We start from the raw sequence: 21642 nt of genomic DNA, 5'->3' as shown, positions 1-21642 counted from the left end.
ATTAGTTTACTTCTTAGCTGACTCCTCTGCTGTCTCATGCTTTGATCAAGCATACCCATGTCTTAAAATGTTCAGACCATTTTCTTTTCTCTCTCTCTTAATTCTCCAATGGAATAATGACACATGAAAAGTTCCACCAGAAAATGCCTTGATCTGAATGAAGTTTGGGGAAGATGAATCTGGTGCTTATGTTTGGAGAGGGTTAGGGGAGGGTGTGTTATTGAGAAACTAGGTATAGGAAGCTTGCTAGAAATGCTAACTTTTATCGTCATGAAATTCTGTAGGAGCCTGGGAATGAGAAGGAATGAGTGGATTCCAGAGGCATGTCAGAAAGACCAGTGGAGTTGTGGGCAACCGCCTCTAGGAATAAGGTAGAGAAGGGAATGAGTAAAATGCCGCTATTCTGGGCCTGAATGATTCTAATGAGAATGTCATTACCAAAATAGGTCTATCAGGAAGCTCATCTGATTCAGGGAGAACAAAAAGTTCATTTTAGAATCTTCGTCATCATCCCGCTGGAAATGTTCAACAGTTGGAAGATACCATAAGTGAGCATTTAATGAGCAGCCTTCGAGTGTCTAACAGCGCGTGTGATGTTAAATCTACGGTCATTACCGTGAAAGGGAGCTGGGCAAAGGCATCGTTTACACTGGTCTTCTGGAGGCACCTGCATAGTGTTTGGAGATCCTCCAGAGGCTTCAGCGACAAAGGTGGAGTTGGCTTATAATTTGAATGTAAACAACTCGGTTTACCATACAGCCTAACCCCAAACACTAGCAGATGACTTTTCTTTGTCACACCTAAAAATCCTTAGAAAGTGACAATGTCATGTGGCAAACTGGTTCTGTGCTTGGTTTCCACACTTGATCTCACTTCATATTAATTTTTACAACAACAGGCTCAAGTAATCTTGAACCCTTGCTCCGGTTTGTTTCTCCCAAGGTCCGGACGTTGCCAGCAGTCTGCACATTGAATGGTGAGAGCCAAAAGCTTCTTGCAATTTAGCTGTTACAATCAGGCACTCAAGGTAAAAAACGCAGAAATAAAAGCTGCAAGACAGCACAGCGCCAAGAGAACTCAAAAGGCAGGGCCTAGAACGGTGTGTTCAAGGAGCCGGAGAGATTGGCGGGCAATGTCCAGAAACAGTGTCTCAAAAAATCCAAATGAGTCAGGTTAGCAATTAACCCCAAATCTCGGGTTGGTACACCTTCCTCGAGATTTCGTACAAGCTCAAGAGTAGTCAAGCCTTGCCCGGTAAAGATCATCAAATGACTTGTGGCAAATCTCTTCCTTCAAAAGTCTGACTTGGACCGCCAACCTTACTTCTACAAGCCCAGTCGAGGCTCCTTTCGAAGGGAATAAGCAGCCGTGGGCTAGCTCGGGGCCCCGAGGCTCGCTGGGCCGACTGGTCGGAGGGACCCGATTTTCGGAGGCTGCGGGTTGGAGAAATAAATCCAGTCCGGGTTTTGTCTGCACGGGGGAGGGGGACTGGAGGGCTGCGAGGAACCGCTCGCGAAGAGGGGGGCGGTGGTGGAAAACACACAACACAAACAGCTCGCGCCGGGGAGCGGCAGCTGTAGGCCCGGAGCGCGCGGGCCCGGCCGCCGGCCGCATGGAGCGCAGCGCGGCCCGCGGCTCCCGGGCGGCGGCGGCAGCGGCGGAGGCGGCAGCGCGCCGCTCGCTCACACCCACCCCCGCCCGCGGCCGCCGCGCCGCCCCGCCGTAGCCGCCGGCGTCCCCGCGGGCCGGTCCAGCGAAGGCGGCGCCCGCGCCTCTGCAGCCAGTGGCAGCCGGCGGCCCCGGGGAGGCGGCTCCCGCAGCCCCCCGGCAGCTCCGCGACCCGGGCGCTTTGCGACCACAGCGGCCGCCCGGGGAGGAAGAGGAGGAGGACGAGGAGGGGGAGGTGACCAACTCTCCGGCTCGGCGCGGCGGCCGGCAGCCCGCGGGCAGGCATGCAGGCGCGGCGTCTAGCCAAGCGCTCCAGCCTGGGCAGCCGCCGGGGCAGCGCCGCGCTGCAGCCGCCCGGCCCCGCGCCCGCGCCCGCGCCCGCCCGGGAAGGCGCGCTGCCCGGGCTCCCGCCGCCCGCCCCGGCCCCGGCCCCGGAGAGCTGGAGGCCGCCGCTGCCGCCACCGCGCAACGCCGGGACCGAACCCCCTCGCGCCGGGGCCGCCGCCGCCGCCTCGTCTCCGGTGCTGCTGCTTCTGGGGGAGGAAGACGAGGACGAAGAGGGCGGGAGCCGGCGGCGGAGGGGGCTCGGGCGGGCGCCGGCGAAGCCCCGAGGGGGCGCGGAGGAGGAGGATGACGACGACGAGGACGAGGACGAGGAGGTGGTCGTCGAGGTGGTGGACGGCGACGACGACGACGAGGACGGCGACGAGCGCTTCGTGGCCCTGGGCCCCGGCCGCGCGCTCCCCAAGGGCCCGGCCCGGGGCGCCTTGAAGGTGCGAGCCGGCTGCGGGGGCGCGCGCGGGACCCTCGGGCGCGGGGAGGGGACTGGCCCCGGGCTCCGGCGCGGCGCCGGCTGCGGCCGCGACCGGCGACCGCAGAGGCCGGCCCGGGAGGGGTGTGTCCGGCGGCCGCGCGGGCCGAGCGAGGGGACTGATGAAGCTCAACGCTCGGGCCCCACACCTTCCCCGGCGGCCGCTCCCCCTTTCCTCCAGGGCCCGCCGGCCCGGCGTGCTCGTCCGGGGTGGGTTGCGGGCAAAGGACGCTTCTCCCGGGTGAGGCGGGGAACTTGGAGGCGGGACGAGGTAGGAGCCGGTCTGCGCCTGGTGGGGACGGGCGAGGTAGGTGGCCGTGAGGTAATATTCCTCCCCAGGAAGTACGAGGGTCCCCTTTCCCCTTATTCCGAGGACTAGTCTAGCTCGTGGAAACTAGCAAACCGCTTCTCTTGTCAATCTCTCAACCCCTTCTGCATCCGAGAACAATTGTGGGTGAGTTTCCATCACCGGCGCCTGTGAGGGAACCGGTAAGCCCAGGACAGCAAAAACCAAGCCCTGGGTTTCTACATGCATTTTGTTGGCAGCTTTCGGCAGTGCCTCCCACCCCCTCAACCCCCCACCCCTGTTTAAACTCGACATTGTTTAGCATTCAGGGTTCTTTCCCCCCCTCCTCAAAATTGCAAATGAGAGAGAGAGAAAAAAAAAAGGAAACCAGAGAAAGTGGGGGTCATTTGGCATTTTAAATGGATGTGAGTTTCAGCTGAGAATTCAAGCAAAGTCCCTTGTGTACTGAAGCACTGAGAGATCTTTCCGTTTGTGTATCTTCAGGAGATAAGGGGTTTATTATTACACAACTGACTGGCTGGGCTTTCAGGCATGTGATTGGACAAAGCAAACCACGTTGAGGTTCATGCACAGTGTATGTTGCTAAGAAGTTTTGAGGGCAGCAAGTGGTAAGCAATGCAGTGAGTGATTTTTCTGAAGAGTGGTGCTTAAAATCCGCTGAATAACACTGTTGATGGGAGTTTTCACAAGATATTGGTATTTCAGGAAGAAAAACACATGAGCTTAATAGATAGAGACTATTTTTTTTTAATCTTTAAAAAAAAAAGGAACCAGAAAAAAAGTCTACTCCTCAAAGCATGAAATTGCAGTTCCAAAGAAATGTTAAACATTAGCATTTGAAGAGCCCCAGAGTAGACCCAGGCACAACTTTATTTCCTAGACCACCCTGGAAGTACCAGCTCTGGGACTGAGAAATTTTCAGCAAGTGGTCATTTGGGATGATAGCTTTTGACAGTTGCTTTTTGGAATCCAGACCATGACCACTGTCATTACCATGGTCTAATAAAAAGCCTGCATTGTATGGCTACAGGTTATAGCTGGATTTGGAATTAAATCACATGGCATCAGTGAAATTAAGTAACAAGAGTAGTGACTCCTTACCATTTTTGTCCAGAAATATTGAAAAGATGTCTTGTAGTTTGGACAGTTGTTGCACAATTTGTGATGGAAAAATTAATTATAATTTATGTCCTGTGATCAAAGCAAACCCAATATAGAAAAAAAAATCACATTTATAAAAACCAAAGAAAGAACTAGAATGTGATCATTCATATTACCAGAAAAAGATTTTCACATCTCCAGGCAAATTTCTGTTAAATTCTTTCAAAATGGACCTTATTTTATAACATTTTGGGTTGCCCATAACTTTTCAGGAATTTATGTATTGAATAGTTTGAGGTATAATTTTATAATCTTTGCTGCTTTAAAGTCATCTTGACACTGCATCTAAAGAGGTTTTCTAATGAATAAAATAGGATCATTTTATTCTAATGCATTTAAGAATGTCAATTTGTTGTTTAGTCTCTAAGTCATGTCCGACTCTTTGCCACCCCATGAACTGTAGCCTGTCAGGCTCCTCTGTCCATGGAATTCTCCAGGCAAGAATACTCATGGGATCTTCCCGACCCAGGGGTCAAACCCACATCTCCTACTTTGCAGGCAGATTCTTTATCACTGAGCCACCTAGGAAGCCCAAGAATGTCAATATTATATATATATATATATATATATATATATATATGCATTCACTTATTCACATATTTATTAAACACCTACTATGTACCAGATACTATTCTAGAACACAGCACCTTCCAGATGCCCACATCCTGCAAGAGAATCCAGAGCAACAACCATCCAAACAAAGAACCCTGGTGCTTGAGATTGTGATGTATCCCCTCATAAGGGAACTGATGCTATCGAGGAGGAAGAGGAGAGAGCTAGTAGAGAGAAGGCCTCCCTGAGGAGGGGACATTTGATCTGAGATGTGAGACGTGTAGTTTGGGAAGATCATTCCAGAATAACAATTGCAAAAGTCTTGAGGTGGGAAGGAGAAAAGGCTGAGTGTGGCTGCAGCTTGGTAGGTAGGACATACATCAGGTAGCTAGCTTACAGGCCAGCGACATAGAGTTTGGTGGGCCTTTTTAAAGTGGGGAAAAAATATTTGCAAGGTTTTAAGCAGTAAAGGCATACAAAGTGGTTTGTATTTTTTTAATTAATTTTTAAATTCAAGGATAATTGCTTTACAGAATTTTGTTGCTTTCTGTCAAATCTTAACATGAATCAGCCATAGGTATACATATGTCCTCTCCCTCTCGAATCTCCCTCCCATCTCCCTCCCTATCCCACCCCTCTAGGTTGATACGTGGTTTGTATTTTTGATAGAGTCATGCTGTGTGGGGTATAGAGGGCAGCTGGGAGGGGCAAGGATCCAGTTTGAAGGTGATTGTTGAAGTGCATGTGAGAGGCCAAGCAGTTTGGACCAGAGTGGAGTTAGACATGAGGGGACAGATTCAGGATCAATTGTGAAGGTCCACCTGCAATAACTTGCTGATGGATTAGGTGGCAGAGGGTGGGGGGTTGACGGAAGGGAATCTGGGGTGAGACCCCAATGTAAAGGTTGGTTAGATGTGCCATTTGCTGATATTGGGAAAGCTGGAGAACAACAGGTTTTTGTGAGGGGAACAATCAAATATTCTCTTTAGGGCACGTTAAGTCTGAGATGATGCTTAGACATAGGCATGGGAACTGCAGGTAGGCAGATGGCTGTAAGGTGAGGAGAGATTGGGGTTGGAGAGAAAAGTATGGGAGAAGCTGTGTAACAAAGATGCAAACGTACATTCACATGTCCGAGACAATTGACAAAAAGATGGTAGATGTCAGTTATTCTATAACGTGAATCATTCAACCATCAGCATGACTCTAAGAACAAGATCATGGGACATGTAAAGTCTGCTCTGCCAATGATGTCCACGATAATATTGAAGCTGGGGACAAGAAAGGGAGTGCAGCAAGCCAGAGGACAGTCTTGGGCCAGACTCTGGGGCATAGCGCTGTTAAGGAGAAGCCAGCAAAGACAATTGAGAAACAGCAACCAAACAAGTCAGAGGAAAGCCAGAAAATAGAAAGTACAGTAAGGCAGGAGACGATATAGTTCCAGAAGTAGGGAGTAATGAACTGTGTTTAATACCACTGGGATATTGAGTAAGACAAGGACAGAGACATGTTCATTCGGATTAGACAATACACAATATATTGGTATCCTTAACCAAAGAATGTAAAGTCAATGGTGTGACCTGAGTGGCCTAGCAGCGAGCAGAGATGAGAACACAGTGAAAAACTCTTTCAAACTCTTTTAAAAGTCCCTTGCTAGAAAGGAAAGTAGAGAGAAGGGGGAGAATCTGGAGAACATATGGTCTAGAATTTTTTTAAGATAGGATACAGTAGACTCTACAGTAAGCCTGCAAGGCAGGAGTCACGGGAGACCTGGGCTTAATCCCTAGGTCAGGAAGATCCCATGGAGGAGGGCATGGCGACCCACTCCAGGATTCTTGCCTGGGGAATCCCATGGACAGAGGAGCCTGCAGGGCTACAGTCCGTACAGTTGCGAAGAGTTGGACACAACTGCAGTGACTTAGTATGCACGCATGCACAGTAGGCTCTAATATAAAGACTGTAGCACGGTAGGAATTATCTGTTACCTAGGATTTATAGCATTTCCTACTCCAGGGGAAATGGCAACCCACTCCAGTATTGTTGCCTGGAAATTTCCATGAACAGAGGGGCTGGTGGGCTGCAGTCCATGGGACCGCAGAGAATCGAACACGACTGAGCATGCACAAACACCGAACCCACCATAGAGCTGATTGTATTAGTTGGGTATCTAGGCTAACACTGTTGGTCTTACAAACAAATTAGACTTACAAAAGCACTCTCAGAATGGAACTCCTTCATATGCAGGGGATTTACTGTACCATAGGCTTTTTGGCTTACAAGCCTTTCTCCCAGCATCTGTGGGTTAGGAGTCAGGGCCAGGCTTAGCTGGGTCTGCTGTTGAGTCTCACAGGGCTGAAGTCAAAGTGCTGTGTAGGCTGTGTTCTCATTGGGAGGCTTGACTGGGGAAGAATTCACTTCTTAGTTCACTCTGGTTGTTAGCAGAATTCATTCCCTTTCATCTGCAGGCCTGAGGATCCAGCTTCTTGCTGCCTATTCCTGTGTAGGCTGCCCTCAGTTCCTGGAGCCCCTTTCCCTCAGCCCCACCTCCACTTCTGCAGTGCTTTGTTGCATGATTTCCTCAGCATGGCCTCTTACTTCATTAAGTCAGCAAGGAGAATGAATCTAAGTCCCTGTCTGCTGGTAAGGTGGTGTCTCATATAAGGCACTGTAATCACAGAAGCAGTACTCCATCATCATTGCCATAGTCTATTGCTTAAAAGTAAAAGAAGGGTCCCACCCACACTTGAGGGGAAGAAATATGCAAGGGCATGAATACCAAGAGGTGAGGATTGTTGTGAGTCACCTTAGGGAGGAGCTGAAGATGCAGAGAAAAGAGGGATACCTGCAAGAGGAAGTCCTTGGAAAAGGGGACCTGGAAGCTAAGTATTGATACTGGCCTTTGACAGAAGCAGAGACCCTTCTTCCATTGAGTTAAAGAGAAGGTAGGGAAAGTGGGTCCCGATGTGGGTGGTTATGCATAGGATGGTGGTCAGATAAAGTAGTACTCATCTGATGGCTTCTATTTCCCCCTGCAGCAGGAGGGAAGGTCATCAGCTGAGACTGAAGGAGATTTGAAGAGCTGAAGCCAGGATGTAGTGCTGTGGGAGAGCAGGAGAACAGATGTACCAGAGAAATCAAATAGAGCAGCTGGATAGTATCAAGGACCCACCTGATGTTGGTGCTTCTACATGGACAGAGTAAGCACTCTGTCTGGGTGTGTGATTTTCCCAGATTCATTCCACTGGTTCAAACGCAGAATAATAATAACAAAAAGAATCCGAGCTAATGTTGATTAAGTTATTTAATTACTATGCTAGTGCAAATCTGGGCTTCCCCCGTGGCTCAGCGGTCATCTTCCTGCAATGCAGCAGACACAGGAGATATAGGTTCAATCCCTGGACTGGGAAGATCCCCTAGAGGAGGGTGTGGCAACCCACTCCAGTTTTCTTGCCTGGAGAATTTCATGGACAGAGGAGACTTAAGGGCTACAGTCCAGTGGGTTTTCAGAGTCGGATATGACTGAGCATGCACGCTCAGTGCAAGTCTAAGTGTACAGTCTCGTTGAAACTTCATTACATATCCCTGTCAGGCATTATTATATCATCCTCATTTTACAGAAGTGATAAGCAATTTACTTAAAAATACACAAGGGTTAGGTGGCAGAGCAGGGGTTTGAGCCCTGGGCAGTCCAACTCCAGATCTAGTACCATTAAGCCTTTGATGTCTCTTGGAGACAAAGTAGAGAGCTGAATTTGGCAGAGATGAAGTTTAGCCAGGTGGTTGAGCAATGGAAAGAGAGAATATATTTTTGATGAAGTTGATACTGCTGTGACTATAATGATGGACTATGGGCCCTAAGAAAAGTAAGGGCAGGAAGGGGCCATGGGCTGGTAAAAAGTTAGGGGTCAGTGGATTGGAGAAAACAAAGGGGAACCAATAAAATCATTTACAAAAAAGGAGGAATGAAATGCAGGACAGTTTGGATTCCAAGATAATGTTAATATGAATGAATATTTTCTGAATACTTATAAACCAGGAACTGTGCTAAATACTTTATATGCAGAAGGCTTTCCTGAGAAATTATGATTTGAGAATCAGTATGCTCCAGTTGGGGGCTTCCCAAGTGTCTCAGCAGTAAAAAATCCACCTGCAATTCAGGAGATGTAGGTTTAGTCCTTGGGTAGGGAAGATCCCCTGGAGGAGGGCATGGCAGTCCACTCCAGTATTCTTGCCTGGAGAGAATCCCCATGGACAGAGGAGACTGGCAGGCTACAGTCCATAGGATCGCAAATAGTTGGACACGGCTGAAACGACTGAGCACGCACGCACACCTGCTCCAGCTGAATATACCGACTTGGACCTGAAATAGCACACCTGAGGCTGTCGGTCACAGCAGAGCTGTGGTCCACATCCAGAGCCTGTGCTTTTGATCTTTCCCTATTTGTTTGTGATGTTTATGTCTATTTACATTGAGGAAGATTTGCTACAGCTCAGGAAATAGAGGAGTAGATTCGAAGTATCTGGGAGGCTTGGTTACTATCATGGACACTAAGTTGGGCTTTAAATGAGACAAGAAGAGAAACTTTGTATTACATAGTTGTCAATTTCTGATCAAACAAGCTTTCACATTTATGGGCAATGGTAAGATCCACACAGCTCCCCAAACCAAAAGAAACTAACCCCCTGGGTGAGGAATGATGAATGATGAATAGCAGGTAAATATCTTCAACCAGAACTTTATTTTTTCTAAAAGAAAAAAATGCAAGGACACTGTCAAACGGAGAAAGGATTCTAGTATAAGTTGTTACTTAGTGAAGGCAAAGCAGTAGGGGGCTGAGATAACAAGGCCAGACTTTGCTCTGCGATGCTGTTTATTAGTGTAGGGATGAGAGCCAGAGAATCTGAAGAGATTGATCATGTACTGTTATATAATAAGTTTAGGAGAAACCTGGACCTGAAAGACTGCTGGTAGTTCTATTAAGAGTTCATCTGTTGGAAAATTGGGAAGAAAGGTTTGTAAGTGAGATTGTTGTTGTTTAGTCACTCAGTAATGTCTGACTCTTTGTGACCCCATGGACTGCAGCACCCCAGGCCTCCCTGTCCTTCACTATCTCCCTGAGTTTGCTTAAACTCATGTCCATTGAGACAATGATGCCATCCAACCATCTCATCCTCTGTTATCGCCTTCTCCTCCTGCCTTCAATCTTTCCCAGCATCAGTGTCTTTTACAGTGAGTTGGCTCTTTGCATCAGGTGGCCAAAGTACTGGAGTTTCAGCTTCAGCATCAGTCCTTCCAATGAATATTCAGGACTGATTTCCTTTAGGGTTGACTGGTTTGATCTCCTTGCTGTCCAGGGGACTCTCAGGAGTTTTCTCCAGCAGCATAGTACGAAGGCATCAATTCTTTGGCACTTAAGTGAGATGATATATGTCGAAGTATCCACTTTCAGTGCTTAATAAATGTTAATCGAGAGGAATCTGTTTCGTGTGTGCTGGCTCTGTAGGGACGTCTCTCAGACTGTTTCTGGGGCATCAGATGACTTGACGAAGCCCTCGGCAGGGACTGAGTGCAAGCACTGAATTTCAGTCTGCTAGCAAGTGTATGTGCTGCACATGGCCTGCGTTGGCTCGAGGGGAAGGCATGTGCCTCTGATACCAGACGAAGCTGTCATTCACTGAACTGTCGACTGCCACACATGGAAGCAAAACAGACTCTCTGGTAACCCAACACCCTCCTTCAACTGCTCAGGACACTGGGGCTAGGAAATCAGAAATGCCTTGCCCAGTTAGGGCTGACTAGCTGGTTAGGCAGGGCCAGGATTAGCACCTGGTCTGCCAATGCCAAGTTATCACCCTCCTTGCCGAGTTAGTCCTTTGTGCCTGGAATGATCTGTCTGTACCTAGTTTACTCCCTCAGAGTTTTAGTTAGAAAAATCAGTTTCCTGAAATGATCCACCACTCACTGTTTGTCCACTTCTATTTTGGGAACACTCTGCCTTCTAAAATACATCAGGGAGAGGTGGTCTCACTTGTGGCTGTGGGAGGTGGGCAGGACCCTCTGTGAATCCTGTTCAGATCAGCCCCCCTCCCTGTGCAGTTCCCAAGGCACTTGTGTACTCTGAGGATGACTTCTTGATCTTATTCAGTCGATAGATTGTGTCCAACTCTTTGCAACCCCATGGACTGTAGCCCACCAGGCTTCCCTGTCTATAGGATTTTTCAGGCAAGAATACTGGAGCGGGTTGCTATTCCCTCCTCTAGGAGATCTTCCCAATCCAGGGGTTGAACCCACTTCTCCTACATTGGCAGGCGGATTCTTTACCACTGAGCCTCCAGAGGATGGTAATAAATGGCAGATGAGCCCCATTTTATTGTGAACCAAATTCCCTTAATTTCCGGTGTGGTGTACCTGGTAACCCAGCGTAGAAAACATAGTTTATACTCAGCCCTTAAGTAGGGCCTCTCCTCCTCTACCAGATTTTACTAGTTGAGCCTGCAGTGCCCCATAGCACAAGGGTTAGGGAAGGAGGAGGAAAGATGAGAAGTCAGCCCTGCCTGGAATCTGCTCACCTGAGCTTAGTGAGAAGGAGCCGAGAGATACAGTCAGGATGCCCTTGACCTCTGACCCTGGACACTGTTCATTAGTAAATCTGTCTTGGTCTCAGTGCCCTGTCCTCCCCGCTCAGGGGGCCTCCAAGGGGAGAGGTATGGGAGCCTGTCCCTCCCGACCGCAGTGTGCACTATCAGAGCTTCTGGTCTACATGGAGCAGCCAGCCTTGCACCGTTGCTTGATACAGTGTCTGCTAAAGCAGAGGAGACTTGACCTTTCATTGCCCTGTCCCATCTCTTCTAAGGTAAATGTATGGTTTCCATTAGACTTTCTGAAATATCTGAGACTGAGAGGCCCTTGGGGCTTCCTTGGTGGGTGGCTCACCCAGTAAAATACCTGCTTGCAGTGCAGGAGGCCCGGGTTTGATCCGTGAGTCAGGAAGATCCACTTGAGTAGGTAATGGCTACCCACTCCAGTATTCTTGCCTGGAGAATTCCATGGACAGAGGAGCCTGGTGGGCTATAGCCCATGGGGTTGAAAAGAGTCAGACACGAATGAGTGAGTAACACTTTCGGAGGCACTTGTAACCAACCTTCCAGCTTAGTTGAATCTCTGTTTAAAATAAAGATGATTTTCTTTGGGTTTGCTCTCCAGGTTTCTGGTCATTCCCTCAGGAGATGCTTATTACAGGCCATTGCATGCCATGTTCCTGATATACATGTAGGAAAAAAAGAGTGAATAAGGCCAATGTCCACTTCTGGAGAGCCCACAGCCTGGCAGATTCCTGCCAAGTTATCGATAAAGAGGTTCAAAGCCCCTTTTCCTTTTGATCCCCAAGATCAATATTAGATCCATTGAGAGACCTTGCGTGGCCACTACAGTTTGGGATGAAATTTTGATATGTACCCTAAAGCATTTGTAGCCGATCTATATGAAGAAGATTATATGATTTGGACAGGAGGTGATTCCTGAGTAATTAGTCAAAGGGTGAGTTTAGATCACAAATTTGACAAATAACTTCTGTTGCTCTCATTTACTGGATGAATTGGAACATAATATAATAAGTCTGAGATTTGTGTAGTAGAATTAGAGTGATTAAGTTCTCACTTTTCATTTAGGATACTATTTGGAAAATCCAGAGTTAAAGTTTATACATAGGGGAAGTAGTCTCAACTCTAGAGTTTTGAGGGGCTTCCCAGGTAGTGCAGTGGTAAAGAATCTGCCTGCCAATGCAGGCAGTGGAAGAGACGTGGGTTCAATCCCTGGGTCAGGAACATCCCCTAGAGAAGGACATGGCAACCCACTCCAGTATTCTGTCCTGGAAAATTCCATGGACAGAAGAATCCGGTGGTCTACAGTCGATGGGGTTGCAAAGGGTCAGACATGACTGAGTGCACACACATCCACGCACACACTAGAGTTTTGAAGGAGAGTCTGTAATTTTGGGGTAAGAACTCTGCAGTAACGTACAAGAGGGGTTCATTCATCTTGCAGAAGACTATGGAGCTTTGAGATGCAAAGAAGTAAAAGGATTTTGCCTGTCCACAGCTCTGTGTGGACTAAGAGTGTGTTTTCCAGGTTACACACGACACTTACCAGCAACACACTTGCTTTCCTTATGTTCTTGTCATACTGGAAGGGTGAGTGAAAGTAAAGTCTCCCTGATGAAGGACTAATTGGGGATGGCTGGTCAAAATAAGTGAATGTCAAAAGTGCTTTGACATTTTAAATTAAATCCAATTTTTTAAAGGCTACATGCCTGGAAATATCATATAGTAAAACCTGTAAGCAGGGTAATTTTAGTCAATTAGTATGTTCTGTGTTGTGGGCTCATTAGTAAGGCAAGAGGGAACATGACTGAGTCAGAGCAGATGACCCTGCCCTCTGCCCCCTCCCCACTGGTTCCTCCTCGTAAATCAGGAAATGAGGTAACACAGGCTTTGGGTTCCAATTCTGGCTTCTCCACTGCTAGTTGCATGGCCTCATCAAGTAACTTGATGTCCCAGTGCTTCAGTGTTATCAAATGAAATTGGGATAATATTGTTTTGCCATTGCCTATTGTTATTTTTTTTAAGGTTTTTTTTTTTTTTTAATTATTTTAGTTGCACTGGGTCTTTGTTGCTGTGTTTGGGCTTTTTCTGGTTGCAGCAAGCAGTGGTGGGGCTACTCATTGTGGTGGTTTCTCTTACTGTGGCGCATGACCTTATTTACTCCATGCCATGTGGAATCTTCCCGACTAGGGCTCAAACCCATGTCCCCAGGTGGAATCTTAACACCTGGATCACCAGAGAAATTTGCCTATTGTTATTAAATATGGCCGGAGACCTCCTGAAATTAGAGATGGATGGCAGTTTATTTCCTTTTTGGTTCCAGAAAAGAATCTTTTGTAGAACTTTGTTCAAGGACCCAAAATCCTCCTGCTTGTTCCACACTACCAAGGTATTTCAGAGAGCTGCTTCCTGATGTGACTTCGTTCTTCTGAACTCTGAGTGTTCCATTGTATCAGTGGTGAGCTTGAATCTTCCCTTTCATCTCAGGAAGCTGAGAGTCATTTATCTACTTGTGCAAAGAGGAAGAAAACATTCCTGCTGTCAAGTTCATCAGTCTGTTCAGATGTCTAGCTCTTATTTTGGAAAAAGCCTGGCTACAAGCCATGCAGGAGGGGAAAGTCTTACCACACACATTGAATTATGTGTCGCTAAGACCTGTGACATAAATACCAATGATGTTACCTCTCACCTCTAACTTGCTTGGGGCTGAAAACCTCTGCATTGGTGTCTACGACCTGTTATACTTTTGTTTGGGGAAGAAGTCATTGTTCTTTGGGTAAATAGGGATGCAGAGCTCAATGTATTCTAAATGCTTGTAACTGCTTACTTCCATATTGAAAGATATCTAGTAAGGAGGAGAAAAGGGCTCTAGTTTAACAATTTAGGGGAATTCCAGTTAAAAAGAAAGATACAGATTTTTTTTTTTGCAAGTTATAAAATGCTTTAAACATAGAAGAAATTGAAAGAGAAGTATAACACCTATATACCCATGAGTAAGTTATTGGCCTTAGATAACAAGGGCCATTTTGAATTTCTAACAAGGTGAATATAGATTGTGGCATTTACATATTTATTGGACCATTTATATATTTATTGGAGCCTTCTTTTTTTCTAGAACACCTTTCCCTTCGGATGCATTTTGGGAAATTCCAGTTTAAAATTATTTTTTTTTAATGGGAAATCCATGGATAAGTGGCTTATGCTTGCGATAAATTACTAAAATGTCATTATTAAAGAAATAAATTGTCACAGAGCAAGGTTAAAATATTGTTGGTGGGTCTTGCAAGCTTTGAAATATATTTCCTCATAAAGCTGCTAATTTCTTCAGTATAAAAAAAAATGAGTATTATGTGTGGTGAATTTTCACTTGTGTATCTGTGAACACCATTCCTCCGTGTGAAGTTTAAGACCTGGTAGAAAACCCTACTTCTCTTGGTAAATCAGGCTCTGTGATGAGTCCAGTGGGGGAGACAGGAGATGTGGGAAGTGCTATCATGACAGAATTACAAGGTGCCCAGGGATAGAATATCACACAATGCTGATACCAAGGTGGGTGTATTTAATAGTATGCTTTTCACAAGATTGAAAGTATCACAGTTGTTTAAATGAAAAGGAACATATACATTCAGTAGGATACGCAGATTGACACATTTTCAGTCAGTGGCAGTATGATTACTGCAAATAAAGGTGTCGAGCATTTATGAACACTCAGTACCCTGTGTTGGACTCTTTATTGGCTATTGTACAATATTTCAGTATTACCCAGCATTTAATGCATTATAATTTATAGAGGATGCTCATCACTCTCTTGGAAGGAAACCTATGACAAAGCTAGACAACATATTAAAAAGCAGAGACATTACTTTGCTGACATAGGTCCGTATAGTCAAAGCTATGGTTTTTCCAGTAGTCGTGTATGGATGTGAGAGTTGGACTATAAAGAAAGCTGAGCACCAAAGAATTGATGCTTTTGAACTGTGGTGTTGGAGAAGACTCTTGAGAGTCCCTTGGATTGCAAGGAGATCCAACCAGTCCATCCTAAAGGAAATCACTCCTAAATATTGGAAGGACTGATGCTGAAGCTGAAGCTCCAGTACTTTGGCCACCTGATGCAAAGACTTAACTCATTGGAAAAGACCCTGATACTGGGAAAGACTGAAGGCAGGAGGAGAAGGGGATGACAGAGGACGAGATGGTTGGATGGCATCACTGACTCAATGGACATGAGTTTGAGCATGCTCTAGGAGTTGGTGATGGACAGGGAGGCCTGGCATGCTACAGTCCACGGGGTTGCAAAGAGTGGGACATGACTGAGAGACTTAACAACAACTTACAGCTAACTTGGTAATCTTGGAAGGTAGATTTTATTATCTCCATTTTATAGATGTGAAAAATGTATTGGAGAACAATGGGGCAGTTTTTGTGGACTATATATATATATATATACACACACATACATATAGAATTTTTTTTACCAAATGACATATTTGTCAAACATTTCAGAAAACATTTGGGGCCAACAGATTTAAAAAATAATTGGAATTGTTACCTAAGCAACAATGGAAATTTAAGGAGAGAAAGACTTTATTTTGGAGTAAATTTTAAATTAAAACAACATGAAATACAGTTTTCATAAACACTTTCACTTAGCTTGTTTATGCTTTAAAAATCACCTACAAGTGCTTGCTGAAGAACAAACCATTAATTTGTATCAGTTTGGGTTAGGATCCAAAGTTTAGCTTAACAAATTTTTTTTTTTTTATGTAAGCTTTTGACAGTGTTTTCAATTAGTAAGTTCATATACTCAGAACTAGTTTAACAAACTTAGAAAAATAGTAGAAATGTTAGCAATAAGTATCTTTAGTTCTGTCCAATGACTGAGTTGTGTCTGACTCTTTTCGACCCCACAGACAGCAGCACGCCAGATTTCCCTGTCTTTCACTAACTCCCGGAGTTTTCCCAGACTCATGTCCATTGAGTTGGTGATGCCATCTAACCATCTCATCCTCTGTCGCCCCCTTTTCCTCCTGCCTTCAATCTTTCCCATCATCAGGGTCTTTTCCAGTGGGTTGGCTCTGCGCATCAGGTGGCTTAAGTATGGGAGCTTCAGCATCAGTCCTTCAGACAAATTTTCTGGGGTGATTTCCTTTAGGATTGACTGGTTTGATCTTCTTGCTATTAGGACTTATGAAAATGAAAATGTGAAGAATATCTGAAGGAAAAACAATCTTTTTCATCAGATATTACTTGCAATAAAAGTTGTCTCAGTAAAAGGAGGAAAATGGACCCTTGGGCCTATGTAAGCACTGAACACTATATCATCTTAGGTGGGAAAGAGAAGGTTGATCATATGGAAGAGCCACTGGAAGGTTTGAAATGATCCAAGATAGGGTTTATGGAAAGGGAACAGTGACTGCTATTTGGAGTTCCCATTACGTGAGTACTTGGTGGATATTTAAGAGGTTCTGAAAATGCGATCTTAGCCATCTGTTGGGTGACAGCAATATTTTTCAGCTCTTTATTCTTATTCTAAAAGAGATTTCTATTCAAATAGGTCTCTCAACTCTCTGTATTGATTTTGTCACTTGAAATTTTCTTGAAATCTAGCACAGAGGTTATTAGAGAAAATTCTTTTTACTTTAAAAATCATAACAGAAATGATGTAGTTTTCATTGTTTGTAAACTATGCCTATTTTTTATGTGTTAAAATTGAGATATCTCGAAGATCTTGTTTAAATTCAGTGACAAGTTAATGGTTTGATTGTTTAAAGAAATTTGCAGGGTGGGGGGTTACTACTTCATTCAATCCCATGGTTATTCATTCAACAGCTATACTCTCTGTCAGCTCCAAGGACTCAGAAGAAAAAAGACTTGGGAAGGGTTTCTACTCACATTCCAGCTGGAGAGACAGACAGTAAACTTTGTGGATGGTGGTCCATTGCTGAGCTCAGAATGCACGGAGGAAGAGAAGATTTGGGCCAGAAAGTGTGAATCAACAGTTCACCCTAACTGCTGTTAAGGGTCTTAACTGTATTAAGTGTGCGATGCCGGTTAGACCCCCATGTGAAGATGTCAGGTAGGCAGGAGGTAGGTGGAGAAGACAAGCAGGGATGGACATCAGAAGTCATGGGCTTGTGGACAGTATCTACAGTGAGGAAACTGGTGAGAAAACCTCTAGGGAGAGAGTGCAGGTAGAGAATGAAGGTGCCTAGGAGTGAGGAGCTCTGCAACACTTCAGTTGTAATGCTCCTGTCTGTCTGTTTCTCTCTCAGTACCTTTATTATGATATAATTCACATAATATACCATATAATGCTTCCTTTTAAAGTACTCAAGTCAGTGTTTTCTAGTATTGTCACAGAGTTGGTCAGCCATCAATCACAGTCTAATTTTGGAACATTTTGTCACCCCTCAGAAGAATACTAGAGTGGGTAGCCATTCCCTTCTCCAGGGCCATCTTCCCAACCCAGGGATCAAGCCATGGTCTGCACTGCAGGCGGATTCTTTACCAGCTGAGCCGCCAGGGAAGCCCTAAAGAAACACTGTACCCATCAGCAGCCCCAACTCCACGCTCCTTTATATGCGCCTGTACTCATTTGGTTTTATTTTTCAGTGTCAATAAGTCATTGTTCACTCCTGGTGCTTTTTCAGGAAGGAAAGAAGGCAGGAGGGAGACGAGGGTTAACATATATTAGAAAACAAGAAGAGGAGGAAGAGAAAAGAAAATCCAGTACAGCAAAATCACCTATTTGATGAATATACCCCAGTGAGGGGGTCACCACAGCTCAAGGGAGTCCAGTCTCCTACAGTTCAGGAAAAAAGGGAAAAGGAATCAGAGAAAGCACGCAGACTGGCCCTCGTTTTCCTTCCCTACTCTCTTCCTTGTAAATTTCAGAAAAAAACTTGGTTTCTAGCTGTGAACATGGGGTTGAATTACATCCTGTCTAAATCCTACTAGATAATCCTATGTCTCCTTTAACATCAGATTCTTGGCATCAGCAGAAAAGTCCCTGAATGAACTGGGCAGACTTTCTTCCCTTTCTCACTCTCCCACTCTGAGTTTCTATGTGGAAGCCCCTTTCTGGCATTGGAAATGAGGGGTAGAGAGTTACTAGTTTGTTTAGGTTTTATGCAGATCTTTTAGGATTTAGAGTCTTATTGTTTGTTTTGGCTAAAGGTGGGACAGGAGTCAAGTTTTCAGGATAAAAGAACTTGTCCAGAATAGGAAGTAAGGGATGGAGAAGAATGAGAAAATGGGTGAGGAACTCCCGCTTTGTGGAAAGTGGCACCAAGCTCACAGGTCACATCTTCTTGCCTGATGCAGAATCTTTTCACAAAAATGCTTTGATTATTTTTTTTTTCAATACAAAAAGAAATTTGTAAACTACAAACACGCCAAAACAATGTGAGAAATGCCAGCACATTATACTTATACAAACGATCACAAAAATATCACACAAAATAGATCACACCAAATCATAACTTGTGAAGTCCTGCAAAGCTCATATAAATCCAGAAACTGGAGGGAACTGGCATCAAGGGAGATATACCTTGTTCATTGTGTCCTGTTTCATTTGGCACCTTTTGGCACACGGTGGTCGGCGCGGTAGGTCTGTGCTGATCTCCTGATTTGTCCTTTCTCCATTAGCTACCCTGGCACTGTTGTTACCACTGCAGCAGGGGACACTGGCCCTGGAATCACAAAGAAGCTCTTGTTTAGTGAATCATCTGGGAGCCATACAGAAGTGCAGAGTTTTGAAAGGTGAAGGATTCTAATTTTGTTCCAGGCATACATCCCAGGCAGCATGGGAGAGTACAGAGGTTTCATTCTTAAAATTTTACTTCCCTAACACTATGTTGAGATCTTTATACTGCAAGCATGAGTGTGGCTATGCACACACACACATACCCTGCACCCACTTTTGTGTAATGTAGATAGCCTGATCTAGCAGAAGATAAGATCTCCAATGGAAAGTGAGTCGGTGTCCCAGGATTAAATATTTGGTCAGGAATTCTTAAAAAAAAAAAAAAATATATATATATATATATATATATATATATATATACACACACATATACAAACACACACACACACACACACATAAACATACACACACACACACACACAAGCCTTACTCTTTGTTTCCACTCATACCGTTTTGCCAACTCTCATTTATTCTAACCTATGTGTCACTTTCTGTTCAGGGCTGACTTCTAGTCATACACCTGAGAGGTAAGTCAGAGTTGTTCTTTAAAGTTGCTCCTGCTCTACAGATCTGGAGCTACTGACTTCCTTATGCCTGAGATTCCTCCTATACCTGAGAGCATGGTGTACTCATGAGGGCCTTCCAGAATAATGTATTCAAAAATACAAAGTCAGAAGAGTTATATTAAGAAAAATAAAGAAAAAACTAAGTACACAACGAATGTCATTCCTACATAGCTAGTGCTATTAGCATCCTGAGGGAAGCCAGACCCATGTTAGAGTTATGAGCAAATAAATTTGTAATAGATCAGAATGAGGGGCAGCAGGCCTTGAGATACTACCCCAAGCCCTCCCCTTTTATTTTTCCTGCTATCGTCTCCTGTGGCTTATGATCGTTCCTAGCGCCCTGTACCAACAGTGGGTCATGGAAAAGACAAGACAGGGAAAAAGCCCTGCCCTGCCCGGAGAGAGTCCTGTCACACAAAGTAGTAGCTTCTTGAGCTTATTAACCTGGTCTTATGTTTTATCTTCTTACTTTAGCTTGGGACGTGCATGCCTTTTCAACAGGAAAACAGCTGTCTTATCCAGGCCACTTTCTAGCCCTAGAGCCTAGAACCTATGATCAGAGATGAAGAAGAATATCTTATAATGTTAGTTCAGTTCAGTCACTCAGTCATGTCTGACTCTTTGCGACCCCGTGAACTGCAGCACACCAGGCTTCCCTGTCCATCACCGACTCCCAGAACTTGCTCAAACCCATGTCCGTTGAGTCAGTAATGCCATCCAACCATCTTGTCCTCTGTCGTCCCCTTCTCCTCCTGCCTTCAGTCTTTCCCAGCATCAGGGTCTTTTCCAAGGAGTTGGCTCTTCGCATCAGGTGGCCAAAGTATTGGAGTTTCAGCATCAGTCCTTCCAATAAATATTCAGGACTGATTTTCTTTAGGATTGTCTGATTTGATCTCCTTGCAGTCCAAGGGGCTCTTAAGAGTCTTCTCCAGCACCACAGTTCAAAGGCATCAATTCTTCAGCACTTAGCTTTCTTTATAGTCCAACTCTTACATCCATCCATGACTACCAGAAAAACCATAGCTTTGACTAGATGGACCTTTGTTGGAAAAGTAATGTCTCTGCTAAGAGTCGGTTTATTAAGAAGACATAAAATCCTAAATATTTATGCACTTAATATAGCTTCAAAATATATGAAGCAAAAGCCTATAGAACCAAAGAGAGAGGAATAGACAAATCTACAAGTATAGCAATGGACATGGGTTTGGGTGGACTCCGGGAGTTGGTGATGGACAGGGAGGCCTGGCGTGCTGCGGTTTATGGGGTCGAAAAGAGTTGGACACAGCTGAGCGACTAAACTGAACTGAACAAGCATGGCTGAATATTTTAGTTACTCTCTCATTTATTGATGGTTGATAGCAAAAAAATGTAAGAATATAGACTGTTTGAACAATACTATCAACCAACTTAACCTAATTAACATTTATAGATCCCCACACTGACTAATTGAAATATAAATACTGCTTTTGATCGTATGATAAATATTTACAAAGATACACTATATCCTGGGGGCAAAGCCAAGTCTCAGTAAATTTCAAAGGCTTTAAATCAAACAGAGTATATTCTTTGACCACAATGGAATTAAATTTGAAAATCAGTTTTAAAAAGTAACTAGAAAATCCCCAAATATATGAAAATCAATCAGTATTCTTCTAAATAATCACTTGGAAGAAAGAAGAAATCACATTGGTAATTAGAAAAGAACTTTAATTGAAAATTAAATCCTATCAAAGTTTGCAGAACTTAAATCACTGCTTAGAGGGAAATATATTTCTTTAAATCAGTGATCTAATCTTCTATCCAAAGAAGCTAGAAAAAGAAGAAGAAAGAAACAAGATACGGTAGGAAATCAGTGAAATAAGTAGAAAACAATAGAGAAAATCTATGAAGCCAAGAGCTGATTCTTTGAGCAGATCAAATTGATTGTAAAGAAAGCACAATCCAGAATGACAGACAGGGTGTCATACGGAGCTACAGACTTTAAAAGAATAATTACAACATATTACTTGATGTTAGTAGAGGACTTTATGCCAATACATTTGACAGCTTGGATGAAATGGGTAAATTCCTTGAAAAACATAAATTAACAAAACTGACCACTAAAAGTAACAGGATGTTTGAATAACCTACCATCTGTTACAGAAATGGAATTTATAATTGAGAACTTTCGCACATGGGAAACTCCAGACCTGAATGCTTTTCTAGGGAAATCTGTCGAATATTTAAGGAAGAGATATGTAATACTAATCTTACAAAGGTACAATTCCCTGGT

At 44.6% G+C, this 21642-nt stretch overlaps 1 protein-coding gene across 1 annotated transcript in view; it reads left to right on the top strand.

Annotated features, from left to right (window-relative positions):
• The first annotated feature begins 1782 nt into the window (after nucleotides 1-1782).
• The window catches only part of ZNF704 (zinc finger protein 704), a 256382-nt gene continuing 236522 nt past the window's right edge, over nucleotides 1783-21642 (top strand). Inside the window, exon 1 of the mRNA XM_027973082.3 lies at nucleotides 1783-2441. Within this exon, the coding sequence (XP_027828883.1) occupies nucleotides 1953-2441 (489 nt within the window). The 5' untranslated portion in view covers nucleotides 1783-1952. The remainder of the gene's footprint in view (nucleotides 2442-21642) is intronic.

This window comes from Ovis aries, chromosome 9 (genome assembly GCF_016772045.2).
Source record: "Ovis aries strain OAR_USU_Benz2616 breed Rambouillet chromosome 9, ARS-UI_Ramb_v3.0, whole genome shotgun sequence".
Taxonomy (NCBI): Eukaryota; Metazoa; Chordata; class Mammalia; order Artiodactyla; family Bovidae; genus Ovis; species Ovis aries.
This window is presented reverse-complemented; position numbering and strand designations above follow the sequence as displayed.